The sequence below is a fragment of the Epinephelus fuscoguttatus genome, linkage group LG14 (assembly GCF_011397635.1).
Source record: "Epinephelus fuscoguttatus linkage group LG14, E.fuscoguttatus.final_Chr_v1".
NCBI lineage: Eukaryota > Metazoa > Chordata > Actinopteri > Perciformes > Serranidae > Epinephelus > Epinephelus fuscoguttatus.
This window is the reverse complement of record NC_064765.1, coordinates 8,383,763-8,407,171: the sequence shown is the minus strand read 5'-3', so window position 1 is coordinate 8,407,171 and position 23,409 is coordinate 8,383,763. Positions and strand designations below refer to the sequence as shown.

The 23,409-nt window shown below is 38.9% G+C and overlaps 2 protein-coding genes across 2 annotated transcripts in view; one reads left to right on the top strand and one right to left on the bottom strand.

Moving 5' to 3' along the window:
- ccdc177 (coiled-coil domain containing 177) overlaps positions 1-7,753 on the bottom strand; it is a 135,623-nt gene extending 127,870 nt beyond the window's left edge. The window contains exons 1-2 of the mRNA XM_049596787.1: positions 7,704-7,753; positions 7,427-7,531 (exon numbers count right to left, since the gene is read on the bottom strand). The gene's annotated coding sequence lies outside the window, so the exon portion shown is untranslated. The remainder of the gene's footprint in view (positions 1-7,426; positions 7,532-7,703) is intronic.
- LOC125901232 (M1-specific T cell receptor beta chain-like) lies at positions 1,312-23,257 on the top strand. The gene is made up of 7 exons (XM_049596795.1): positions 1,312-1,360; positions 1,482-1,789; positions 18,605-18,647; positions 21,499-21,846; positions 21,946-21,969; positions 22,080-22,186; positions 22,293-23,257. Exons 1-7 carry the CDS (start codon positions 1,312-1,314, stop codon positions 22,317-22,319), a joined length of 906 nt encoding a protein of 301 aa, XP_049452752.1. The 3' UTR covers positions 22,320-23,257.
- Positions 23,258-23,409: the final 152 nt, after the last annotated feature.

The window sequence follows — 23,409 nt, the reverse complement described above, 5'->3', positions numbered from 1 at the left end:
ATAGCGCCATGAAAAGCGATTGTTTTTTAACAAGACATTGCTGCATTTCCAACAGGGGTTGTGTCCCCCAAATTATGCATGTTAAGTCAAAACATGATCTTTTTCTAACCATAACCAAATGCTTTCTTCTGGCAATTGGTTGTAAAGTGACAGATTTCTTTTAATAAGTACAAACATTTCAGAGTGGTTTAAGAAAAGGGTTAAAAACTCCTGAGAATGTTATATGTATTTGTAAAAATACACAACTCTACAGATAAAGTCACAAGGCTGTGCAGTTATTCTCCAAGTTGACCTCAGTATGAATTAAATCAAACACTGAACAGCAGAGAGCAGTAAAAACACACCGACATGAAGATTGCTGTAAGCTCCTCCTTCCTCACTACAATCACACAATAAAGGAAAGTTTCTCACTGATGTATTTTCATTAATGCCTTTTCATATCTGTGTTTAAGATATGAGCCACCACAGAGAACATTATGTCCACATGAGGAAATTTAAAATGTTTGTCATTTTGTTTTTATCTCTGTCTTTGCTCACAGGTAAGAGTCATAAAATAACAAACTAACAAACAAACTAACAAACTTTTATTTTTACATTCAGTTTTTATTTCTATCCTCTAGACATTGTGTTATCATTGCCTACGATCAAACAATCACCTCCTCTGATAAAACCTGAACAAGAAGAAGCCCGTCTGGACTGTTACCATGGAGACAACGACTACCCCTACATGCTTTGGTACCAGCACAAGTCAGCAGCAGGAGGCCAGAGGGACATGGAGCTGATCGGACTGCTTTATTATGAAAGACCAACCCTTGAGAAAAACTTTGAGGCACGTTTCAACATAACGGGCCAGGCGAAGGGCCGAGCTCAGCTTGTAATCTCCAAAATAAAGTCAGCAGACAGCGCAGAGTACTTCTGTGCAGCCAGTCAGCACAGTGTTTCAACTCCTCTGGCTCCTTTTACAAAAAGCTGGTGGGCCACAATAAAGTGCACCTGCATCAGACCTACACTTTATGAAGACAGCAGCATAATTCAGATGTTGTAGCTTTCTATCCCTGCTCTGAGAAGACAAAGAAGTGAATAAAAGTAATGTGTGAGGTGTGTAAATCATGCTGTATGAATCACGCTGATACATGTTATTGTTCTGCATCTAAAGCCTGCCAACACAACTGCTCCATACTAATGAGTCTTGTCCACATCCCTCTGTGTCTTCTCTTCAGTCTATTTAACCCTCTGATGTCATTTCCTCCACACAAATATCAAGCACTGCCTCATATTTTCCTTCATTTCACTTCCTCTTTCTGAATCAAAATGATCCCAGGCTTCACCAGCGTGACTTTCTTTGTGCTTTGGGCTGCAGGTAAAGTTAATATCAACTTTTGACTTTACCAGTGCACCAGAATTTAATAATAAAGATATAATATGAAGTGATATAGTAGATATTAGTTCAGCATGCTGGTAGTAACTTTTCTGTGTTTCAGATGTTTCTCAGTCTGTGCTGATCACTCAGTGGCCCCACTACATCTCCAGTCCTCCCAGTGGCTCAGCAGAAATGCACTGCTACCAGAATGACACCGATTATCCATATCTGTTCTGGTACCGACAGCCGAAAGGAGAAAGTTTTCAGTTTATTGTGTCTGTCGTAGCTGGGACTGTAAACTACGAAGAAGGATTCAAATCTGGTTTTCAGGCACTGAAATCAAGCGACAAGCAGTGGTCTCTGACAATAACCAGCATTCAGCATAAAGATGAGGCAGTTTATCTGTGTGCTACCAGTCTGCACAGTGCTGTGGCAGACCTCAGGTCTGTGACAAAATCATACAGCTAAGACACCTGACTCACACTGATAATAATCAAATGAAGGAACTTCACTACACTGTGGAGGAGATCATATCAGTGACTTTTACTACACATTTTGTCTCACTTATATCAATAAAAGCCAGGAAAGAAGAAAGACAGCAAAAAATGAATAAACTGCTCTCTAAAATGACATACTGCATTAATGATCATTTGTTTCAAAAACAAACTATTAATGTACTTCCTAGAAAGCAACCACCTGCAGTCATATAATCACTGTCCTGAACAGATTCAACCAATAGGTGGAGGTACAGCACCTGACATGAAGCGTCTCTCAACAGAATATTGTGATGAACACAATGCTCTCCCTAATTACCTTGAGCCTTATTTTCCTCAGAGCAATGCTTTTCTCACATCAGTGTATAACAATGTCTTCACCTATGCTCATATTTGGTATCCTCTTCATCTGGTTTTCTTGTGAGATCTTAAATTTCATCCTGAATAATATGAAACTATTCGTGTTTAAAATGCTAAAAGAATCAACATATTTAATAATATTAATATTAATATGGTACTGTCTCCTTGTTTTTTGCTACAGTAACAGTTTCATTAATCTGTTTTCTTCACAGGTCAGGTGAACGCTGTAGTATTTCAACAATCTCCTCCACAGATAGTGAAGCAGGGCACTGAGGTCCAGATTAACTGCCGCCATGACGATACTTCCCTCGTAATAATGCTCTGGCACCAGCAAAGAGAGGACAGCATGTCTATAACCCTCATTGGATATGGATATGCAAACAGTGACCAAAACTATGAGGGTCAGTTTGACAAAGAATTCGAGCTGACAAGAGAAGACACAGTGACAGGAGCTCTGGTTGTACGCAAAGCAAAGCTGTCAGACTCGGCTGTGTATTTCTGCGCTGCCAGTACACAGTGATGTGGTTTAATGCCACTCCCTCACTAAAAACCCTCATCTATTCACATGAGGCAGTGTGCCTCAAATACAGACTCTCACTGAAGGAAGTTTCACCAGCAGCAGAGAAAACCTGAAAGATGTCTCCAACTGTGATCGGATTTCTTCTCATTTTGCTCCCATGTAATGAAATTACTACAGATATAACAGTTTAATTATGTTGTTTTTTTTTTTTGTTTTTTTTTACAGCAACTAAATGAAAGGTATTTTTATCATGGCTTCTGTATCAACCACTTTTTGAATCTGTTTTCCCCACAGATCGAGCTAAAAGTGTGACATTTCAACAATCTGATCCAAGAATAGTCGATGAAAACGCCAGGGTGGAATTCAAATGCAGTCACAATGATAACAACCTTGATGTAATGCTCTGGTACCAGCAAAGAGCGGACAGCATGTCTATGACCCTCATTGGGTATGGATATGCAAACAGTGACCAAAACTATGAGGGTCAGTTTGACAAAGAATTTGAGCTGACAAGAGAAGACACAGTGACAGGAGCTCTGGTTGTACGCAAAGCAAAGGTGTCAGACTCGGCTGTGTATTTCTGCGCTGCCAGTACACAGTGATGTGGTTTAATGCCACTCCCTCACTAAAAACCCTCATCTGTTCACATGAGGCAGTGTGCCTCTTTATACAGACTCTCACTGAAGAAGTTTCACCAGCAGCAGAGAAAACCTGAAAGATGTCTCCAACTGTGATCGGATTTCTTCTCATTTTGCTCCCATGTAATGAAATTACTACAGATATAACAGTTTAATTATGTTTTTTTTTTTTTTTTACAGCAACTAAATGAAAGGTATTTTTATCATGGCTTCTGTATCAACCACCATTTTGAATCTGTTTTCCCCACAGATCGAGCTAAAAGTGTGACATTTCAACAATCTGATCCAAGAATAGTCGATGAAAACGCCAGGGTGGAATGCAAATGCAGTCACAATGATAACAACCTTGATGTAATGCTCTGGTACCAGCAAAGAGCGGACAGCATGTCTATGACCCTCATTGGATATGGATATGCAAACAGTGACCAAAACTATGAGGGTCAGTTTGACAAAGAATTCGAGCTGACAAGAGAAGACACAGTGACAGGAGCTCTGGTTGTACGCAAAGCAAAGGTGTCAGACTCTGCTGTGTATTTCTGCGCTGCCAGTACACAGTGATGTGGTTTAATGCCACTCCCTCACTAAAAACCCTCATCTATTCACATGAGGCAGTGTGCCTCAAATACAGACTCTCACTGAAGAAAGTTTCACCAGCAGCAGAGAAAACCTGAAAGATGTCTCCAACTGTGATCGGATTTCTTCTCATTTTGCTCCCATGTAATGAAATTACTACAGATATAACAGTTTAATTATGTTTTGTTTTTTGTTTTTTTTACAGCAACTAAATGAAAGGTATTTTTATCATGGCTTCTGTATCAACCACTTTTTGAATCTGTTTTCCCCACAGATCGAGCTAAGAGTGTGACATTTCAACAATCTGATCCAAGAATAGTCGACGAAAAGGCCAGGGTGGAATTCAAATGCAGTCACAATGATAACAACCTTGATGTAATGCTCTGGTACCAGCAAAGAGCGGACAGCATGTCTATGACCCTCATTGGATATGGATATGCAAACAGTGACCAAAACTATGAGGGTCAGTTTGACAAAGAATTCGAGCTGACAAGAGAAGACACAGTGACAGGAGCTCTGGTTGTACGCAAAGCAAAGGTGTCAGACTCGGCTGTGTATTTCTGCGCTGCCAGTACACAGTGATGTGGTTTAATGCCACTCCCTCACTAAAAACCCTCATCTGTTCACATGAGGCAGTGTGCCTCTTTATACAGACTCTCACTGAAGGAAGTTTCATCAGCAGCAGAGAAAACCTGAAAGATGTCTCCAACTGTGATCGGATTTCTTCTCATTTTGCTTCCATGTAATGAAATTACAACAGAAATAATAATCTATTGCATGTTTTCTTTTTTTCTTTTTTTTACAGTAACTACACAATTGATTTCTCACTGTGGCTTCTGTATCAACCACTTTTTGAATCTGTTTTCCCCACAGATCAAGCTAAGAGTGTGACGTTTCAACAATCTGATCCAAGAATAGTCGACGAAAAGGCCAGAGTGGAATTTAAATGCAGTCACAATGATAGTGGTCTTAATTTAATGCTCTGGTACCAGCAAACACAGAGCGGTCTGATGAATTTAATTGGATACAGCTACACTGGCAGTGTCCCCGTCAACGAGAAGCAGTTTGAAGATCGGTTTGCAATGACAAGACAGGACATCAAAACAGGAGCTCTGATCATTAACAGTGCAACTCCATCAGACTCTGCTGTGTATTTCTGCGCTGCCAGTACACAGTGATGTGGTTTAATGCCACTCCCTCACTAAAAACCCTCATCTGTTCACATGAGGCAGTGTGCCTCTTCATACAGACTCTTACTGAAGGAAGTTTCACCAACAGCAGAGAAAACCTGGAGGATGTCTCTAACTGTTTTCGGATTGCTGCTCATTTTGCTTCCATGTAATGAAATTAATTGCAAAAATAACAATTTAATTGTGTTATTATGTTTTTTTTCAGCAACCATATGAATTTTTTTTTTTATCATGGCTTCTGTATCAACCACTTTTTGAATCTGTTTTCCCCACAGATCGAGCTAAGAGTGTGACGTTTCAACAATCTGATCCAAGAATAGTCGACGAAAAGGCCAGGGTGGAATTTAAATGCAGTCACAATGATAACAACCTTGATATAATGCTCTGGTACCAGCAAACACAGAGCAGTCTGATGAATTTAATTGGATACAGCTACACTGGCAGTGACCCCATCTATGAGAAGCAGTTTGAAAACCAGTTTGCAATGACAAGACAGGACATCAAAACAGGAGCTCTGATCATTAACAGTGCAACTCCATCAGACTCAGCTGTGTATTTCTGCGCTGCCAGTACACAGTGATGTGGTTTAATGTCACCCCCTCACTAAAAACCCTGCTCTCCTTTTTCTCTGTTGTTTTCATATTCAGGATCCTGAGACTGAAGGTTAAATCAGTAGCTCTTGGTATACACACAGAGAGGAAATTTGCCTTAAAAGAAATACAGACATAAAAGTTAACGAAACTACAGAACTGAATGTGAGCAAACTTGTTGCTGCTATATATTCAAGCGCTGGACAACAAGTATATTCAGGGTTGTGGTACAAAAGTGCAGGCACTGCAAAAACTATCATGACATCATAAATACTATATGGATGATAGTCTATACACTTAGGAGATTTTATGTGCATAAACTGAGAGTATGTAAAGAAAATACACCCTGAAGATACTTAAGTGTGACAGTGAAAGGTAAATATATACGTGTTACACAGTGTGTTACACTGAAACGTTACTATAGAACAATTACATTATTCGTTATTGCAAGGCTAAGTCGCAGGAATTGTTCTGAAATAAATGACTAATTCAACTGTTCATGAGTGTGATGTTGTGTGACCTTTCAGAAAAACGTAATACAATTAAACAGCCTCTGAAATTGCCATGAAGTTGACTCAAAACGTTCCAACAATACCAAAGGGGATAATATGCTACAAAAGCAGCTGTCACTGTCCAAACAAAATGACAAACACATTGAGCCAGGATAAGAAATTAATTCACAATCAATGTCAATTTCAATACTACACAAAGGTCAATGACAACGACCTCTGTGGGTTAAATTTAGCAGCCAACACCAGGACAACAACCACAAAAGACAGCATAGCAGCATGACATAACATAAAACTGTTGTTGCCTCTGCGTCATCACCCATCACTTCCAACACAGTACTGCACTATTTCCACCTCAGGTTATATGTAAAAAAAAAAAAAATAAATATATATATATATATATATATATGTCTATATCTAGCCTATCTATCATACATAGAGTATATATATATTTACCATTAAGGGGTTGTGGTACAGGTAGTGCAAAAAAGTGTCATGATATAACAAATAGGCTACTGTATGGATAATATTCTATACACTTAGGAGGTTTTATGGTCATGTACTTAGAGTATGCAAAGTACAGTAAATACACTCTTAAGAGACTTAAGTGTGACAGTTAAAGTCGAATATGTACATGCTGCACAGTGTGTTACACTGAATTGTTACTATAGAACAATTATCTTATTTATTATTGCAATATTATATACTGTGCATTTATATTTACAGGCCACTTTCTCTATATTTACAGTTAATATACTACAAACCATGTGTGTATTTCAGTTATTCTGTGCAACTATCAATCATGAACATACAGCATCTGTATCTATTCTGTACGTTACTATCAACCTTTATACACACTTTGTTTGCTTTTTATGTTTAGTATTTTATCTAATTTGTACTTTATAATATATTTATCCATTTTTAACACTGTAATTTGCAAATTTCCCCGGTGTGGGATTAATAAAGTCTTATCATAAAACAGCAGGAGAGCAGATACGTTCAATCTGCTGTAACCTTACAGCCCCAAAACCGTTAGCTTAGCCGACCGTTAGCTTAGACGACCTTTAGCTTAGCCAACCGTTAGCTTAGCCGACCGTTAGCTTGACCAAATGTTAGCTAGACCAAGTAACCTTAAACTAAGCGTCAGCATCAAATCATGATACATATATTGGAACAAGAAACAAAGGCTTACCTCGTAAAACAAAGCAGTGACTTCTAGCATGTTGGAGAGGACGTCTTGGAGAGGAGGCCCTTTCAGCAAGACAGGTGCACAGGAGTCGACGACACTTGGTAACACCTGTCCAACAGTAGTTCCAACACGGTCATTCCGTCATGGCCGTCCGGAGGCGACATAACTTAACTAAAACTTATCTCGCTTATGAAATGCGACACAAACTGTAATAAATGTCAATGGCCAGCGTAATAATGTTTAACGCATTAATTATGTTAAGGTGTGTAATAATTATTACCTGGTGAGTGTTTTAACGGTCAGTCGGTTCCACTTGAGTGGCGAAAAAAGTGGGCGGGGCAATGTGAGTTTAAAATGACCGCCTAAATCAGGACTGACCAATCACGTTCCACCAGGGCCGGACACTGTACAGGTGATGGACAGCATTCAGTGCAATGAAATGTTATAAAATAATCGCTTACATTATCGTTCAGATTTTTTTAAATATAAAATTTAAACTTAAAAAAACAGCAGCAAACCCTCATAAAGTGGAACAAAAATGGCATTATTAAACAAAAAATAATTAAACTAATGATAATTACACAAATGATATCAAGTTCCTGGAGCAAAATTATTACATTAACAGAAAATTATGACATTGCAAGAGCTGCTAATTAAACAATGAGGACAACATATTGTAAGAATAAATGGAATGTAATACTTTACATTGTACGTTACATTTATTAACCAGTGATTCAAGTGTGTAAGTATATTTTCCAGTTGTTACTTCAAATATTATCATACCAAAAATACTAAAAACATTCGTCTCACTTTTGATGTCACGGTGTAAATGCTGTTTCAGATGCTTTACCACCTGAAAATACATTCTGGAGGAATCACTGAATGCTTGACTTTTGCAACACTGATAATAATAATAATCTTTATTTATAAAGCGCTTTGCAAAACAGAGTTACAACGGTCTTAACATATCAATAGTTACATGGACAAGACGTGAAAACAACAACTGATTGTGTATAAGAACTGAGGAAATAAAAGACAGTTTAAATGAACTTAAAACTTAAGTAAAATCAGGAAAGGCTTTCCAATAAAAGAATGTTTTAAGAAGGGACTTAAAAGAGATCACTGACTCGGCCAACCTGATTTCCTTGGGCAGACCTTTCCAGAGCCTCGGGGCCCTGACGGCAAACACTCTGTCCCCTTTAGATTTCAGCCAAGCCTCTGGAACAGACAAAAGACCTCTGCTGCCTGAGGACCTCAAAGTACGTCCTGGCGTGTAGAGCACTAAGAGGTTGAAGATAAAGCTGGGAGAGAGACCATGAAGAGCCTTTAAAGTAATCAGTAAAATCTATTGTAAAACATACTGGGAACCAGTAAAGAGGCTCACACTGCAGTGATGTGATCACGTGACCTTGTGGTTTTTTTGTACTGAGCAGACTGAGGTGTGCCTCATTCAGCTGGAGGATGGCTCACTGCTAACATGTTGATCACAGTCCTTTACCTCTTGCTTCTTTTACGCTCAGGTGGGTTTTATGTATCAACTTATAATGGATGTACTTACTAACAGTGCTCTCATCACATTTACACATCATATATTTGATTTAATTTACAGTTCCGTACATCAAGGTTATACATGATAAAACATCTTTCATGTGCTGCAGGTCTCACTGTTGTAGTTCTTCAGTCAGGAGATCAAACATCCCGCCCCGGACTCACAGTGAGCTTTGAGTGCAGCATGGGTGCAGGGTCGAGCATGGGCAGCTTCACCATGTACTGGTATCGACAAAAACACTACGGAGCTCCAGTGGAGTACCTCACCAGAGAGTACCAACAAAATGAAGGGCGCTTCCAGTCGTCTATTGACACATCCAAAAACAGCTTCACTCTTAAAGTTCCTGGGCTGTTCCTGAATGACAGCAGCACCTACTACTGTGCCGCCAGTCACAGTGATGCACGCAGACCAGACAGTCGTACAAATAACTAGTGCGGCTGTCACAGATGGCACACAGGCAGGAAGGAGCTGTGGCTTGTTTGGTATAATATCATTAAATCAACCTGGAGAGTAGTGTAAGTCACACTGAGACAATATTGGTTTCTAACTTAATATAAAGCCCCATTTCCACTGAGCAGTACGGTACACATTTTACACACCTTGAATATTTCATGACAACTTTGACTATTACTTAAGTTTTTATATGACAGACACTTTCAGTAATGAGTAAATCTTCCAGCATTAATATATATTAATTTTGACCGGATTATGTGAACTGCATATATTCTAATCCTCACTTGGAGAAAAACAAAACGTCGCCGAGCATCGTTCCTGTGGGCTACGACAACTCTAAACCCCTGAGCTTGCCTGAGAAGGACTAAATGCACAAATCCACTATTTTTAAATATCCCATGGAGAGAGACTCTCACTGCAGCCTGTTTTATTTTGTTCTGAAAATGTTGGCGTGCAGCCTCGTTCTGTGGACGATAAACGAGGTGCAAACTGATAAAGGAGGAAAAACAGTGAGTGCTGGATGTCCAGCTTCTTCACCTGCAACATGGTCTGAGACCAGCCTCCTGGACAACTGAGGTTACTGTTGGTTTGCCATACAAAGAATTTCAGCACAAACTGACAGAAACCCTCATAGGGACGCTCATCTCAATGGCTGGTCTCAGACAATCTTGCAGGTGAAGAATCCAGATGTAGAGGTCCTCAGCTGGCTCACTAGATGTACTGCCAAATTCTGAGAAACGGCACTGGAGATGGGTTATGGTAGTGAAATGATCACAGAGTTCACAGGCAAAAGCTTTGGTGGACATTCCTACACGCTCCCTAAAAACTTGCAACACCTGTGTAGTAATGATGCTGTTGAATCAGCATGATGATGTGCTGCATCTGTCAGGTGGAGTGGATGGAATATGGATTATGGTGGCAAAGTGTTCTCAAATACGGATTCAAGCAAATGTGTGAGCAAAATTTGAGACTAAGCCTTTTGTGTACATAGAAAGAGCCTTAGATGTTTCACTTCAACTCATGAAAATTGGAGTGTTTATCTATTTGTCTGTCTGTCTATCTATCATCTACCTAATTATCTATCTATCTATCTATCTATCTATCTATCTATCCACCTACCCATCTATCTATCCACCTACCCACCCATCTATCTATCTATCTATCTATCTACCCATCCATCTATCTATCTATCTATTTACCTACCCATCTATCCATCTATCCATCCATCCACCTATACAGTCAGAACAGTTTCAAGGTGGGCACCCACGATTAGTATCACAAGTTCAGTATCAGACCAAATGTAACCTTATCTGTTCCTGAGATACGATATTATGATGTCAGTGAAGCTGACCTTTGACCTTTTGGATATAAAATGTCATCACTTTATCATTTTATCCTATTAGATGTTTGTGTCAGACTTTGTCATAATTAAAGCTATAGTGCATAACCTCCCAGCGGATAATGAGTAACACTCGCCAGTCGCCACACACCGTACACAGAGTAACACTTGCCTTTGTGGTAGGATCCACTTCTGAACCGTGTCTCGGCCGCTTCTCCACCATGTTGCTTTCTCTTTCTACCTGCGCTCTACCTCTTGCTATGACACTCTCCGCTCTTCCTCCCCCTCCCTTCTTGTTGTGAGGAAGCATTTCCTGTGTGCCAACGCGGGAATGTCGCTGGTTGACACACATACTAAAAATGATATATATTGAAAAATGTTAGAGATGTTAGAGGAGCCGATCGGCTTAATCAGCATTGTGTCATCTCCTCTAGTAGTGGCTTGGGTGAAATGGACATTTACGGACCTGTAGAAGTTACGCACTATAGCTTTAACATATGAATTCTTGAATCATGGTCCAAAATGTGTTTTCTGACGTCACTGTGACCTTGACCTTTTACTACCAAAATCTAATCAGTTTTTCTGGTCCAAAGGGACATCTGCTACAAATTTTAAAAAATGTATTTATCATTTATTTACAAGAACGGGACAGATAAAAGGACAACCCAAAAACATAATGTCTATGGCTTCAGTGTTGCCTGTGCAGAGGCACAAATAGCTAGAAGTTGCAGCAATAATACAAGCAAAACAAATTCTTTCAGCCACTTTACTGTAGCCAGTCTGATGGGCATTTGTCCATCTGATGCAGCAGTGTCAAACGGTCAGATCTATAAAAGCAACAATACAAATTTACACTGTATGTTTACTATCAGCTCTCTTCAAAAAACCTTAAGCAAAGAACTCAAAACCTGCTCAGTGTCCACAAGTAGACAGAGACTAAGAAAGATCTATGAACCTGTGTGAGGCGAGGGGGAGGATCAGAGCTTATTTCAGAAGTTGTGATCGTAGCAGTGTAGTGAGTTACACCTGCAGTCTGACAGAGGACGACAGAGTGATTTTATTTGCTCAGTATAACTGTATTATCACTGTGACTATGAACATCTTCTTGGTTGCACTTCTAAACTTCTGCAGTAATTTAAATTCTCTTAAGTGTTGTCTCTTCAAAGATTTTCATGCTCAAGTTATCGTTCATTTACTTATCTTTTTTCTTATTTTCCAGATTTCTCCTTCTGTGTAAAAATCATCCAGCCTCCATCTGTATTTAGCCATGAGGGAGACTCAGCTGTGAGTCTGCAGTGTGAACAAGATGATGATCAACATTACAACATGCTCTGGTACATACAGAGAGGCGTCGCTAACATGCAGCTGGTAACATATTCTCTTGGTAAAGATACTGCGAACACTGAAGCTCCTTTCAACAAGTCCAAGCACACCATGTCCCGGCCTTCAGCGCTTCAGTCGTCTCTGCAGATACAGTCTGTGGAGGCTGGAGACTCAGCTGTGTATTACTGCGCCTCCAGTAGAGCACAGTGATTCAGAAAGCATCAGTAGCTTAACAACAACATCAAGGAGACACCAGGAGGAGATGACAGAGAGGAGGGATGAGTGAGGAGGGTTAATGTGTTGAATAAAGGTCTATAAAAGGCAACTGTGACATAAAAATAAAAATTAGGACACCAACTGAAAAAGAAAACCTTAAAACAACAAACTGATGAACTTCATTAGTTTATTAAAGGCACAGGAGTTGCCGTCAGTGACGTTCCTGCAACACCACAAGGCTGATCACCTCAGATTATTCAGCAGGTGTTAACACTGTTAGGTTTATACATCCCAGACAACATTATAATCCTGCAGTGTCTCATCTGTGTCACTCTGTGCTCAAGTTTACAATTGAGCAATCTTATATTATTTAATTCTGTCTGCAGCCAGAAGAAAAAGATCAAAGTTCATCAATTTCAAGAGGTTATCACACACTGACCTCTGCAGGGTTCATGTGGGATTACACTTAGATGTGGGCGCTCAATGTAAAAACAGTGGCAGGTCAAATCATTTTATTGTTGTTAACCTGAGCTGTTCAGATGTGAAGTGGTCTGAATGTGGTGCTGTTTACCTGAAAGTAAAAAGAGTAAATGTGACACATCTTTGGGACATATCTCTGTACACTGCACATTAGTTGTATACGTTGTACTGCGAGTCTCTGCTCTTTCCTGGGACAAATTTGTGCACAAACACTTCTAAACACTGTACAGCTCTTTCATTTTAATTCAGATGCACACATGTATTTTTTTAAAATATATTTTATCTATATGTTTATGGTATTTTTTCTATCTGATATTTGTTTCTTGATTCAAACGTGCAATACAATGGGAGAACTTGCAATTCTGCTTTTAATGTTATTTTCTATATTTATTGATTGGGATGATTGCTTACATGTATGTGTTGTGAATTTATTACTGTCTATTTTCTATTTTTTATATTTCAGGCATGGCACATTTTGTTGTACTTCTTGTGCAATGACAATAAAGTCTATTGTATTCTATTATGCACCAATAACCCAAAGCAAACTCCATGTATGTGAAAACCAACTTGGTAATGAACTAGACTGGGATTCTGGTCTTAGCAACATTAACGATGTCTCATAGTGCAGTGTCTTACCTCACTTCTATTAAGTATAATAAAAGAATATAAACTAGGTTTTTATTTCCATTCATGTGGATTAATAATAATATAACAGAGGGATCTGTTGTGAAGATTTCTTTTTAAATTTAGGAACAGATAGAATCACACAGTGGACAGATCCATGCTACATGTTGTATTTAAGCTAAAATTTAAATTCAAAGCTGGTCCTTAAATCTGGTGTTATTCAATAATGACGAAATGATTTTACAGAAACTTTGAAGAAAAAAAATGAGCTCATGGTGAAGAATACATTAATGTCACAATTTTTGCATTATTTTTTTTAATCTTATTTTTTGCACCAATACATAAAGGCAAATTCCTTGAATGTGAAAACAGACTTGGCACCAAACTGGATTATGATTCTGATTTTGATGTCAATACGGTCTAATGTAATAAATATTAAATAATTTAATAGAATAAAATAAAGAAAATAATAAGAAATTCTGTTACTCTCATTACTTCTGCAATCATTAGTTAATATAATGACATAAATCAAAATGTGTTAAGCTAGTTATGATGTCATTATATAGATCTGGAGTCATTTATTGTTATAAAACCTACAAAAACTTTTTTTGGGGGGCACCTGGGGGCAAAACGACGACTTACACATCCAGGAGCTACAGTCCAGAGCAACATTAGCACTCATCTGGAGTTGTGTCTCAGGCCACCTGGTGAATTTAAGTCCAGTACTCACTTTCTTTTAGCTCTGTTTTGGTCTCCACCTACACCAGTTAGTTGCAAATTTTGTCTGATGTTTAGTGCTGGCAGGTAGTGTACAATGTGTTTATCAGCTGCTGAAATACTTCATAGAGCTGAGGGGCGCCGCGGTGTCAGGTAATAACTATCTCTGAGTTCATGAGGACGAGTGACACCTTTCACATTACATGAATACATATGAAGTGGTGCATGTCACTCAGTAAACATGTCTCCTCCTCAGCTGGCTGATAACTGGGAGGATGAAGAGGTGTGACCAGCAGAGATGTCCCTCCCTCTGAGCTGTTACAAACACAAACAAAGACCAGTTTCCTTTTCCTCCCCTCTGTTCTCACTTCTTTTCTTAGCTGTCACAGAAATAGCAGCAGTCAGGTCTGAGCTCGTTCATCCGTCAGTCAGCCCGACCTGCACAGCTGCTCTCTCACACACACACACAGAGATGGAGGCTGAGATATGGAGAAGCTGGGTGGGGGAGGGAGAGAGGAGAGAAGCAAAGAGACGGCAGGTTTTTGTGTGATGCTTTTTCACCGTGGGGACAGGGGGCCACGGTGATACAACCCCATAGACCCGCCGTACAAAAACCTCCTCCCATTAACACCCATTGTGTAGACGGCTACAAGCTGCCTGACACACTGAGAGAGCAGAAATATCAATAATATGAAGGTGTAGAGGACGGCAGCACACTCTGGTGTCAAACTGTTCATTTATATGTAGAAAATCTGCAGGAAAAATAGTTTTTAAAATGACTTTCAAATCATATGTGAAGCATCAGGATGCTTCTTTCACTCATCTTGACATAAAGGATATATTTGGACATTATAAAGCTCGTCCTGCGTGTTTGAACCTTCTTCATCCTCTGGATCATCACACTGTGTCTCTACATGCTGATTATGGAAAGTTTAGAGACTTTTTGGTGGAGGAGACACTCAGTGTGACACTGGGACTGAAGCTCACTTTGGAAAGGGGACAAAACTCACTGTTTTGGGTAAGTAGGATCTGTCACTGCTTCAGTTCACTGAGACAAACTCAGAACAGTCAAAAATGTTGGTTTGACAGTGAAGGAAAAAGACTTTGTTATGAAAAAGCTGAAATATTGAGCTGAAGTGAGAACACTGTGACCTACACTGACCCTGCTTACTTTGGCCAAGGAACCAAACTGACTGTTTTAGGTAAATATTCCAGTTTAATACTGTGTTTCTATAAATGTCACGTTGCTTTAGAGTCTTAGTATTAACAGATGTATCAGTAAAAAGTTTCTAAAGTTAAATCTGGTGGAGAAAAAGTCAAGAGTTTCATGTTCAGTATTTCTGCACTGTGACAATGCAAACGAAGCTTACTTTGGAAAAGGAACCAAACTGACTGTTTTAGGTAAATATTCCAGTTTATTACTGTATTTTGATTAAACGTCTCACTGCTTTAGAGTCTCAGTATAATCAGAAGTGTCAGGTAAATCTGGTGGAGGAAGACTTGAGAGTTTCGTGCTTAGTATTTCTGCACTGTGATAACTTGAACGAAGTTTACTTTGGAAAAGGAACCAAACTGATTGTTTTAGGTAAGTCAAAGATGATACACAACACATGTAATAAGCTTTAATTGGAATGGTGCATAAAGACTGATATTGTATTTATAGTTGAAACTCAGCTCAGAGCTTTTTAGTGTTACGCTTAAGCGCTGTGCCAATTACGAAGCGTACTTCGGCCAGGGAACTAAACTGACTGTTCTTGGTAAGTAAGACACCAAAAGTTCTTCTGATTAATTGTCTGGTATGTAAAAAAGTAGAACAAGTTAAAGTAGGTCTGATGTTTGGGTAAAAAGCTTTGTGTGGCATTAAACTTGCAAAAACAGATGGCAGTGTAGCAAATGTTGGTTTGGGATTTAAAGAAAAGCGACGTTAAATATAATGAAGTAAATTTAAAAGCAACCAAAATGTAAGGAAGCAAAGTAAAAGCAGCATCTTGGGCTGTTTGAGCACTGATCACGTTCACTGTGACTCTGGTGCTAATGAAGCTTACTTCGGTGGAGGAACAAAGTTAACTGTTTTAGGTAAGAAATAAATATTGTACACACATTCTATGATAAAATAAGAAACAAGAACAAATGTAAAAAAAAAACCCATTGTAATTGGAGTAGTTCTTTAAAAATCTTACTGTGCTCGAGCTAAAATTGAAGCTCTGCTCAGAGCTTTTTGGTGTTAAGCTTAAACGCTGTGTCAGTACGAAGCTTATTTCGGCCAGGGGACAAAACTGACTGTTCTTGGTGAGTAAAAGCTCAAAATTCATTCACACGAATCCACATGTAACAGAAGTACAGCATATAAAAGCCTAACAAATCTGTCATTAGGAGAAACTGTTTTGTACTGCATACAGCGTGTAAACACACAGCTTACGCTGCAGCAGCTGATGGCATTTAATGCAAAGGAAAGTTGTATTTATTGCAAAACTAAAAACTAAAGAAGCAAAGTAGAAGCAACATCCTGGGATGTTTTGCGCACTGATTAAGTTCACTGTGACCAACACTGCAGAGGCTTACTTCGGTGGAGGAACAAAGTTAACTGTTCTAGGTAAGAAATCAAAACTAATCGCGAAAAAAGCACTGTAATGGCACTTAAGTCTAGTTTAAAGTCTGCTCAGCGCTTTTTGTTAATCTAAAATGTTGTGTTAGCTCAGAGCCTATTTCAGCCAGGGAACAAAACTGACTGTTCTTAATAAGTTAGCATAAAGTCTAACAGGGAGTCAACTGAGAGGGTTGTGTTATAAAAAACAGGAAAGTTGCATTTATTTGTAAACTTCAATGTAAAGATTCAAAGTAAAAGCAGCATCTTGGGCTGTTTTGAGCTCTGATCACATTCACTGTGACTCTGGTGGTGCAGAAGCTTTCTTTGGTGGAGGAACAAAGTTAACTGTTTTAGGTAAGAAATCAAAACTAATGTCTCTGTGTCTCAAACTTAAACTTACTGTTCAGCTCAGAGCTTTTTGTTCTTAAGCTTAAACGTTGCATCAGTTTGAAATCTATTTCAGCCAGGGAACAAAACTGACTAAAGTCTAACAGGGTGGTGACTGAGAGGGTTGTATCACATACAACTTGTAGAGACAAAAAAAAGAGGACAGGAATTTGGAAGGTTGCATCAACAGAAAAATTAAAGGTAACGAAGCAAAGTAAAAGCAGCATCCTGGGCTGTTTGAGCACTGATCCAGTGCACTGTGAACCAGGCTTATGAAGCTTACTTCGGTGGAGGAACAAAGTTAACTGTTTTAGGTAAGAAATGTAAAACTAATTTTAAAATTTGTTCTTGTGTTTTTAAGAAACTCACTGTACTCAAGTCTAGCTTAAATTCTGCTTAGAGATTGTGTGCTAAGGCTTTAACTCAGACAGTGTTTGAGCCTATTTCGGCAAAGGGAACAAAACCTACTGTTCTTGGTTTGTTAAAATAAAGTCTAACAGGGTGGTGATTGAGAGGTTTGAGTTGCATTAACTTTTAAAAAACAGAATGTTGCATTTATTACAAAACTAGAATGTAAAGCTCCAAAGTAAAAGCAGCATCATGGGCTGTTTGAGCACTGATCACATTCACTGTGACTCAAACCGAGAAGCTTACTTTGGTGGAGGAACAAAGTTAACTGTTTTAGGTAAGAAATCAAAATAGTGTTGTAATTGCTTTGTTTTGTTTTTCTTACACTTAATGCACTCAGGTCGAGAAATTTAGTTTTGAAATTTAGTTTCTTAAGCTGAAAGAATGTGTCTGTTTGTAGCCTACGCCCATTACCTACAATCGTTAAGATAAAGTCTAACAGGGTGGTGACTGAAAACATTGTCTTGCATAAAACTAGTAAAAACATGAAGAGAGGAAAAAGGACATTTTCAGATTCAAAGTAAAAGCAGTATCTTGGGCTGGTTTGAGCACTGATCCAGAGCACTGTGACCCAGGGCTCAGAAGTTTTCTTCGGTGGAGGAACAAAGTTAACTGTTTTAGGTAAGAAATCAAAACAAATCTTAAAAGGCATTGTGATGGTTTAGTTAAGAAACTTACAGCACTCAAGTCTGGTTTAAATTCGGCTCTGAGCTTTTTGTTGATGAACTGAAACGTGTTAGCTCAAAGTCTATTTCAGTAAAGGAACAAACCGACAAAACAGAGTTAACATGAAGTCTAACAGGGTGGTAACTGAGAGGCTTGTATTGTGAAAAACAGGAAAGTTGCTTTTATTCGTAATCTCCAACGTGAGGAAGCAAAGTAAAAGCAGCATCTTGGGCTGTTTTGAGCACTGATCACATTCACTGTGACCACCAATGCAGAGGCTTTCTTTGGTGGAGGAACAAAGCTAACTGTTCTAGGTAAGAAATCAAAACTAATTTAAAAAAGCATTGTTACTGGCGTGTTTGTTTTAAAGAGACGTACAGCACTTATGCTCTGCGAAGAGGTTTTTGTTGTTAAGCTCAGTCGCTGTGTCAGAACGAAGCTTATTTCGGCCAGGGAACAAAACTGACTGTTCTTGGTAAGTGAAAGTGAAAGGTTTGTATTGCACACAACTTTTTAAAAAACAGGAAAGTTATATTTAATACAAAACTCAAATGTAAAGCTCCAAAGTAAAAGCAGCATCTTGGGCTGTTTTGAGCACTGATCACATTCACTGTGACTCTGGTGGTTATGAAGCTTTCTTCGGTGGAGGAACAAAGTTAACTGTTTTAGGTAAGAAATCAAAACTAATCAAAAAAAGCAGTGTAAGTGTTTCATTCTTACAGTAAAAATATTGCACTGAAGAGTAGTTTAAGTTCAGCCCGAGCTTTGTGTTGTTAAGCATGTGTCAGCCTAAAGCCTATGTTGGCCAAAGAACAAAGCTGACTGTTCTTGGTAAGCTTTAATAAAGTTTAATACGGTGGTAACTGACAAGTTTGTGTTACATACAACTTGTAAAACCAAAAGTAAAATGGAGAGTTGCATTAACAGAAAACTCACCTGTTAAGATTCAAAGTAAAAGCAGCATCCTGGGCTGTTTTGAGCACTGATCACATTCACTGTGACTATGGTACTGTTGCTGAAGCTTTCTTCGGTGGAGGAACAAAGTTAACTGTTTTAGGTAAGAAACCAAAACTAATTAAAAAAAAAAAAATGTTACTGTGTCTTTAAAAAAAACATACTATACTCAAGTCTAGTTTAAATTCTACTGAGAGCTTTTGGTGTCAAGCTTAGGAGCTGTGACAGTGCCAAACCTATTCAGAGGTTTGTAGTTGCTGGTTTTAAAGTCCAAATAATACAAAACTCAAATGTAAAGAGTCAAAGTAAAAGCAGCATCTTGGGCTGTTTTGAGCTCTGATCACATTCACTGTGACTCTGGTGGTGCTGTAGAGGCTTTCTTTGGAGGAGGAACAAAGTTAACTGTTTTAGGTAAGAAATCAAATTCAAAGTAACGTTGTAATTGGAGTGTTTTTATCTTTAACTTACTGTACTTAAGTCTAGTTCAAGTTTGGCTCAGAGCTTTCTGTTTGTAAGCTTAAACCTTGTGTCAGTGTGAAGCTTATTTCAGCCAGGGAACAAAACTGACTCTTCTTGGTTAGTGAGTAATTAAAATAAAGCCAAACAGTGTGTTTACTGAGAGTTGTAAAAGATTCTTGAACAAAAGAAACAGGCTGTATGTATGTAAATGTAAAGAAGCAAAGTAAAAGCAGCATCCTTGATAGTTTTGAGCTCTGATCACATTCACTGTGACACTGGTGGTGCTGAGGCTTACTTTGGTGGAGGAACAAAGTTAACAGTTTTGGGTAAGAACACATTTAAAGCTCATCAATTATTGCTCAGTTTGATTTTGTTAAGATGTTTCTGACACTGTTCCTTCACTCCAAAGCTCGACTGACTCCTAACCACCGATGATAAACCATGATTACAGCTGTTATTTGGCTATAATATCACAAAATACCCATAAACGCAAAAGGATGTTTAAGAGGTGAAAGTTAGTGAAGGAACATTTGACTTCTTTTGCAAACTGAAGTGAACTGAAGTCAAAGTCTCTGCATGTGAAGGAGTGACAAAGCTGTGATAATCTCAAAGAGGCAGAGATAAAGAGAGGCAGCAGGAAGAGTTTTTGTAACTGTCAAAAGTCTCTGTGCTCCTACAACGAGGCTTACTTTGGAGCTGGGACTAAACTCATTGTTTTAGGTAAGAAAACCTGCGACAGAAACATCTCACAGAGCATGACTCACAGGTTAATACTAAGGATATGTTTAATAGACAGTTAATTTGATGGTAGTGAACAAAGTGGACTGATGATTGAGCTTCTGCAGGAGTTAGTTTGTGTCAGCGAAAACAAGCCTCGTCTGTGTTCTCCTGTAAAAGTGCTGCAGCGATAAAACATTTGGCTCTGAGCCCAGATTATTAATGTCACAGCGAGTTCTTATCAGCTCTGTGAAACACTGTGAGCTCACAGTCAGAGGCTTACTTTGGAGCTGGAACTAAACTCACCGTCTTAGGTAAGACTAGTCTAATAATGTAAAGATGTAATTTGGTTAAAGCACCTGTTTAGGAGTGTCATGTGCACAGTTAAAATTGTTCAGTTTAAAGAAAAAAGAGCACAGAGACAGTCGACAGCTTCGGGGCTGAGAGCTCAAACAGTTTTCCTGTAGCCTTGTATCAGTGTGACCAACTACGAGCCTGCTTACTTTGGCAGTGGCACCAGACTGACAGTGTTGGGTAAGAAAATTAGAAAAATCATACGCAGAAATGTTTGTTTTCTGAGCTTTATTAAACCTAGTCCTGCTAAATTTATTGATGAGTAAAAAGTTTTATGTTTCACTCAGTGATTTCTGTGATGGTCTGTTGCCAAAGACGTGGCAAAGGAATTGTAAAATCAATAGAGTCAGATAAATATCTGTTGTACAGCCAAAAGCCACTGTCAGCTACTGTTAAACATTTCCTTGTTTGCAAAACAGTATTTCTGAACTTCAAAAAGTGATGAAGTGAAGGGATAAAGGCAAAACCTTGGAGTAAAAACATGTGTGAGATAAAGGGTGATTGTGACTGTACCGCATGTGTCACAACGGTTATTAAAAAAAAAAAAAACATGCTCGGTTTGATCAGCCATTGCAGTCAGTTTTATACACGTGTGTCAGTGGTGTGCTCCAACACTTACCCTGCTCACTTTGGAGCAGGAACCAGGCTGACAGTTCTTGGTAAGATAACCTCATAAACCAAACATTCATCTGAACAATAGATTTGGTAACAGCTTTGAAGAGGAGCACAAAACCATGTTGTTTTGTTGTTATTAAGTATAAAACTGTTCATGTTTCACTGTGGATCTCCAGGAATTTGACGGTGCAGCTTTAATTTAGTGATTTCTGTCCTTGTCTTTGCAGATCCAGAACTTACAGTCACCCGACCGACAGTGAAAGTGCTTCAACCTTCAGCAAAAGAGTGTAAAAACAGTAGAGGCAATGCGGAGAAGACCATTGTATGTTTGGCCACTGGATTCTACCCAGACCATGTCAGTGTGTCCTGGCAGGTCGGTGGAGTCGACACCATCCCTGGTGTGGCGACTGACAACGCTGCCCTGCAGGGGGAGGACAAGTATTACACCATCACCAGCAGGCTGAGGGTCTCTGCCAAAGAGTGGTACAACCCCAACACTGAATTCAAGTGCACTGTCAGCTTCTTCAATGGGACAGATACAAAATCTTACTCAGATTCAGTTTCTGGAGAAGAAGGTATGTTTCATTTGAACCTCAGAAATTACTAAACGTGACTGACAATACATGTGAACAGCCATCTGCCCTCGTCTAATCCTCTTCTTCTTTTTCTGTCAGCTAAAGAAGGTGTCCTGACAAGAGGTAAATATATTGTGGTTCACCCCTGCTACTGTTTAGTGTCCTTGGTGTCAGTAAAGTGCACTGGATGATTCCTCTTTGGCTCATGTTCCCTCATCTGTATGTTTGTGCAGAGAAATATCTGAAGATCGCACAGACTGCCAAACTCTCCTACGGTGTTTTCATCGTCAAGAGCATGGTCTACGGAGTCTTTGTGGCATTCCTGGTGTGGAAGCTTCAGGTTTGTCCCCACACATAATCTCTGTCCTTCACCTAAAAACTGGCTCTGTACATTTTTATGTGTGAATGAACGAGTGAGAAAATTGTGTCCTTTCTGTGTGTTGCAGAATTCGAGTGGAAAGCGAAACCACTGAGAGCTGAGCTGAGCGGATGCATTCTGGGAAGTCGAAAATGTTTCTGTAAATAAGCGCTGAACTTTGTATGTTATAGTGTATTTGCATTCTGCTAAAATAGATGAACAGTCATGTGCTTATTCTTGTTAAAGGGTAACTTCGGTATTTTTTTGACAGGCTCAGATTATGATTAGAAGTGTCTGACAACATTATAGAAAGGATCCCTGCAGAGATAGACCTTTTTGTTAGAGAGTAAGATCATTTTTATCTAACTAAAAACAGCCTCAAAATCGCTATCACAAAACCAGCCAGACTCCATTCAAATAAATAGTAATTTTAGCATGTACACAGGCAGCATATATTCATATATAACTCTGTGAATTGAAGGTTGGTTTCTACCAAACTAGAGTTGGTGATTGCAGAACAGTGGAAAGACGAACCACAATAAATTTTCTGAGTTTGATTTGATTTCTGTTGGCTTTGAATAAAGTCCGTTGTAGTTTATTTAAATGGAGTCTGGTGGGTGTGACGATGGCGGTGCTTCTGTTTAAACAAAAGGGATTTTACTCTAATCTCTGTAGGGAACCTTTCCATAAGTTGTCAGACACCTATACTACCAATCTGAGCCTGTCAGAAATTAAATAGACTCAAATTGCTGGTGCACAATTGCCCAATACTGTTACATTGCAGCCTGTTTCGTCGCTGCTGGTTGCGCACTCTTGCTCAATATTAAACCAATTTCAAGAATTGTTGTTCCCATCAGTCACTTAGACTCAAAAGCATGGATATATAAAGTCCAGGTTGGAAAATACTGAATTTGCCCTTTAAGTTATAACTGACATGTAGATATGTTGACATCACATTTTCATAAATACTTCTGATAATAATTTGTGGTTTGTGGTTGCAAATTGCTTGTTTGCTTAATTTGCTTCTCAATAAAAGTGTTTCAGAGGATCTAATCAATTGTGTACTGTAATTTTAATATTTAAAAGAAAGGGTTTTTATGATTCTCATGACACCTCCAGGCAGAAATACTAGTAGCAAATAGTCTCTCGAAACAGGCATGGGTTAATGTTTATATTAGAGACTCCTCATATTTTAATGGTTGATT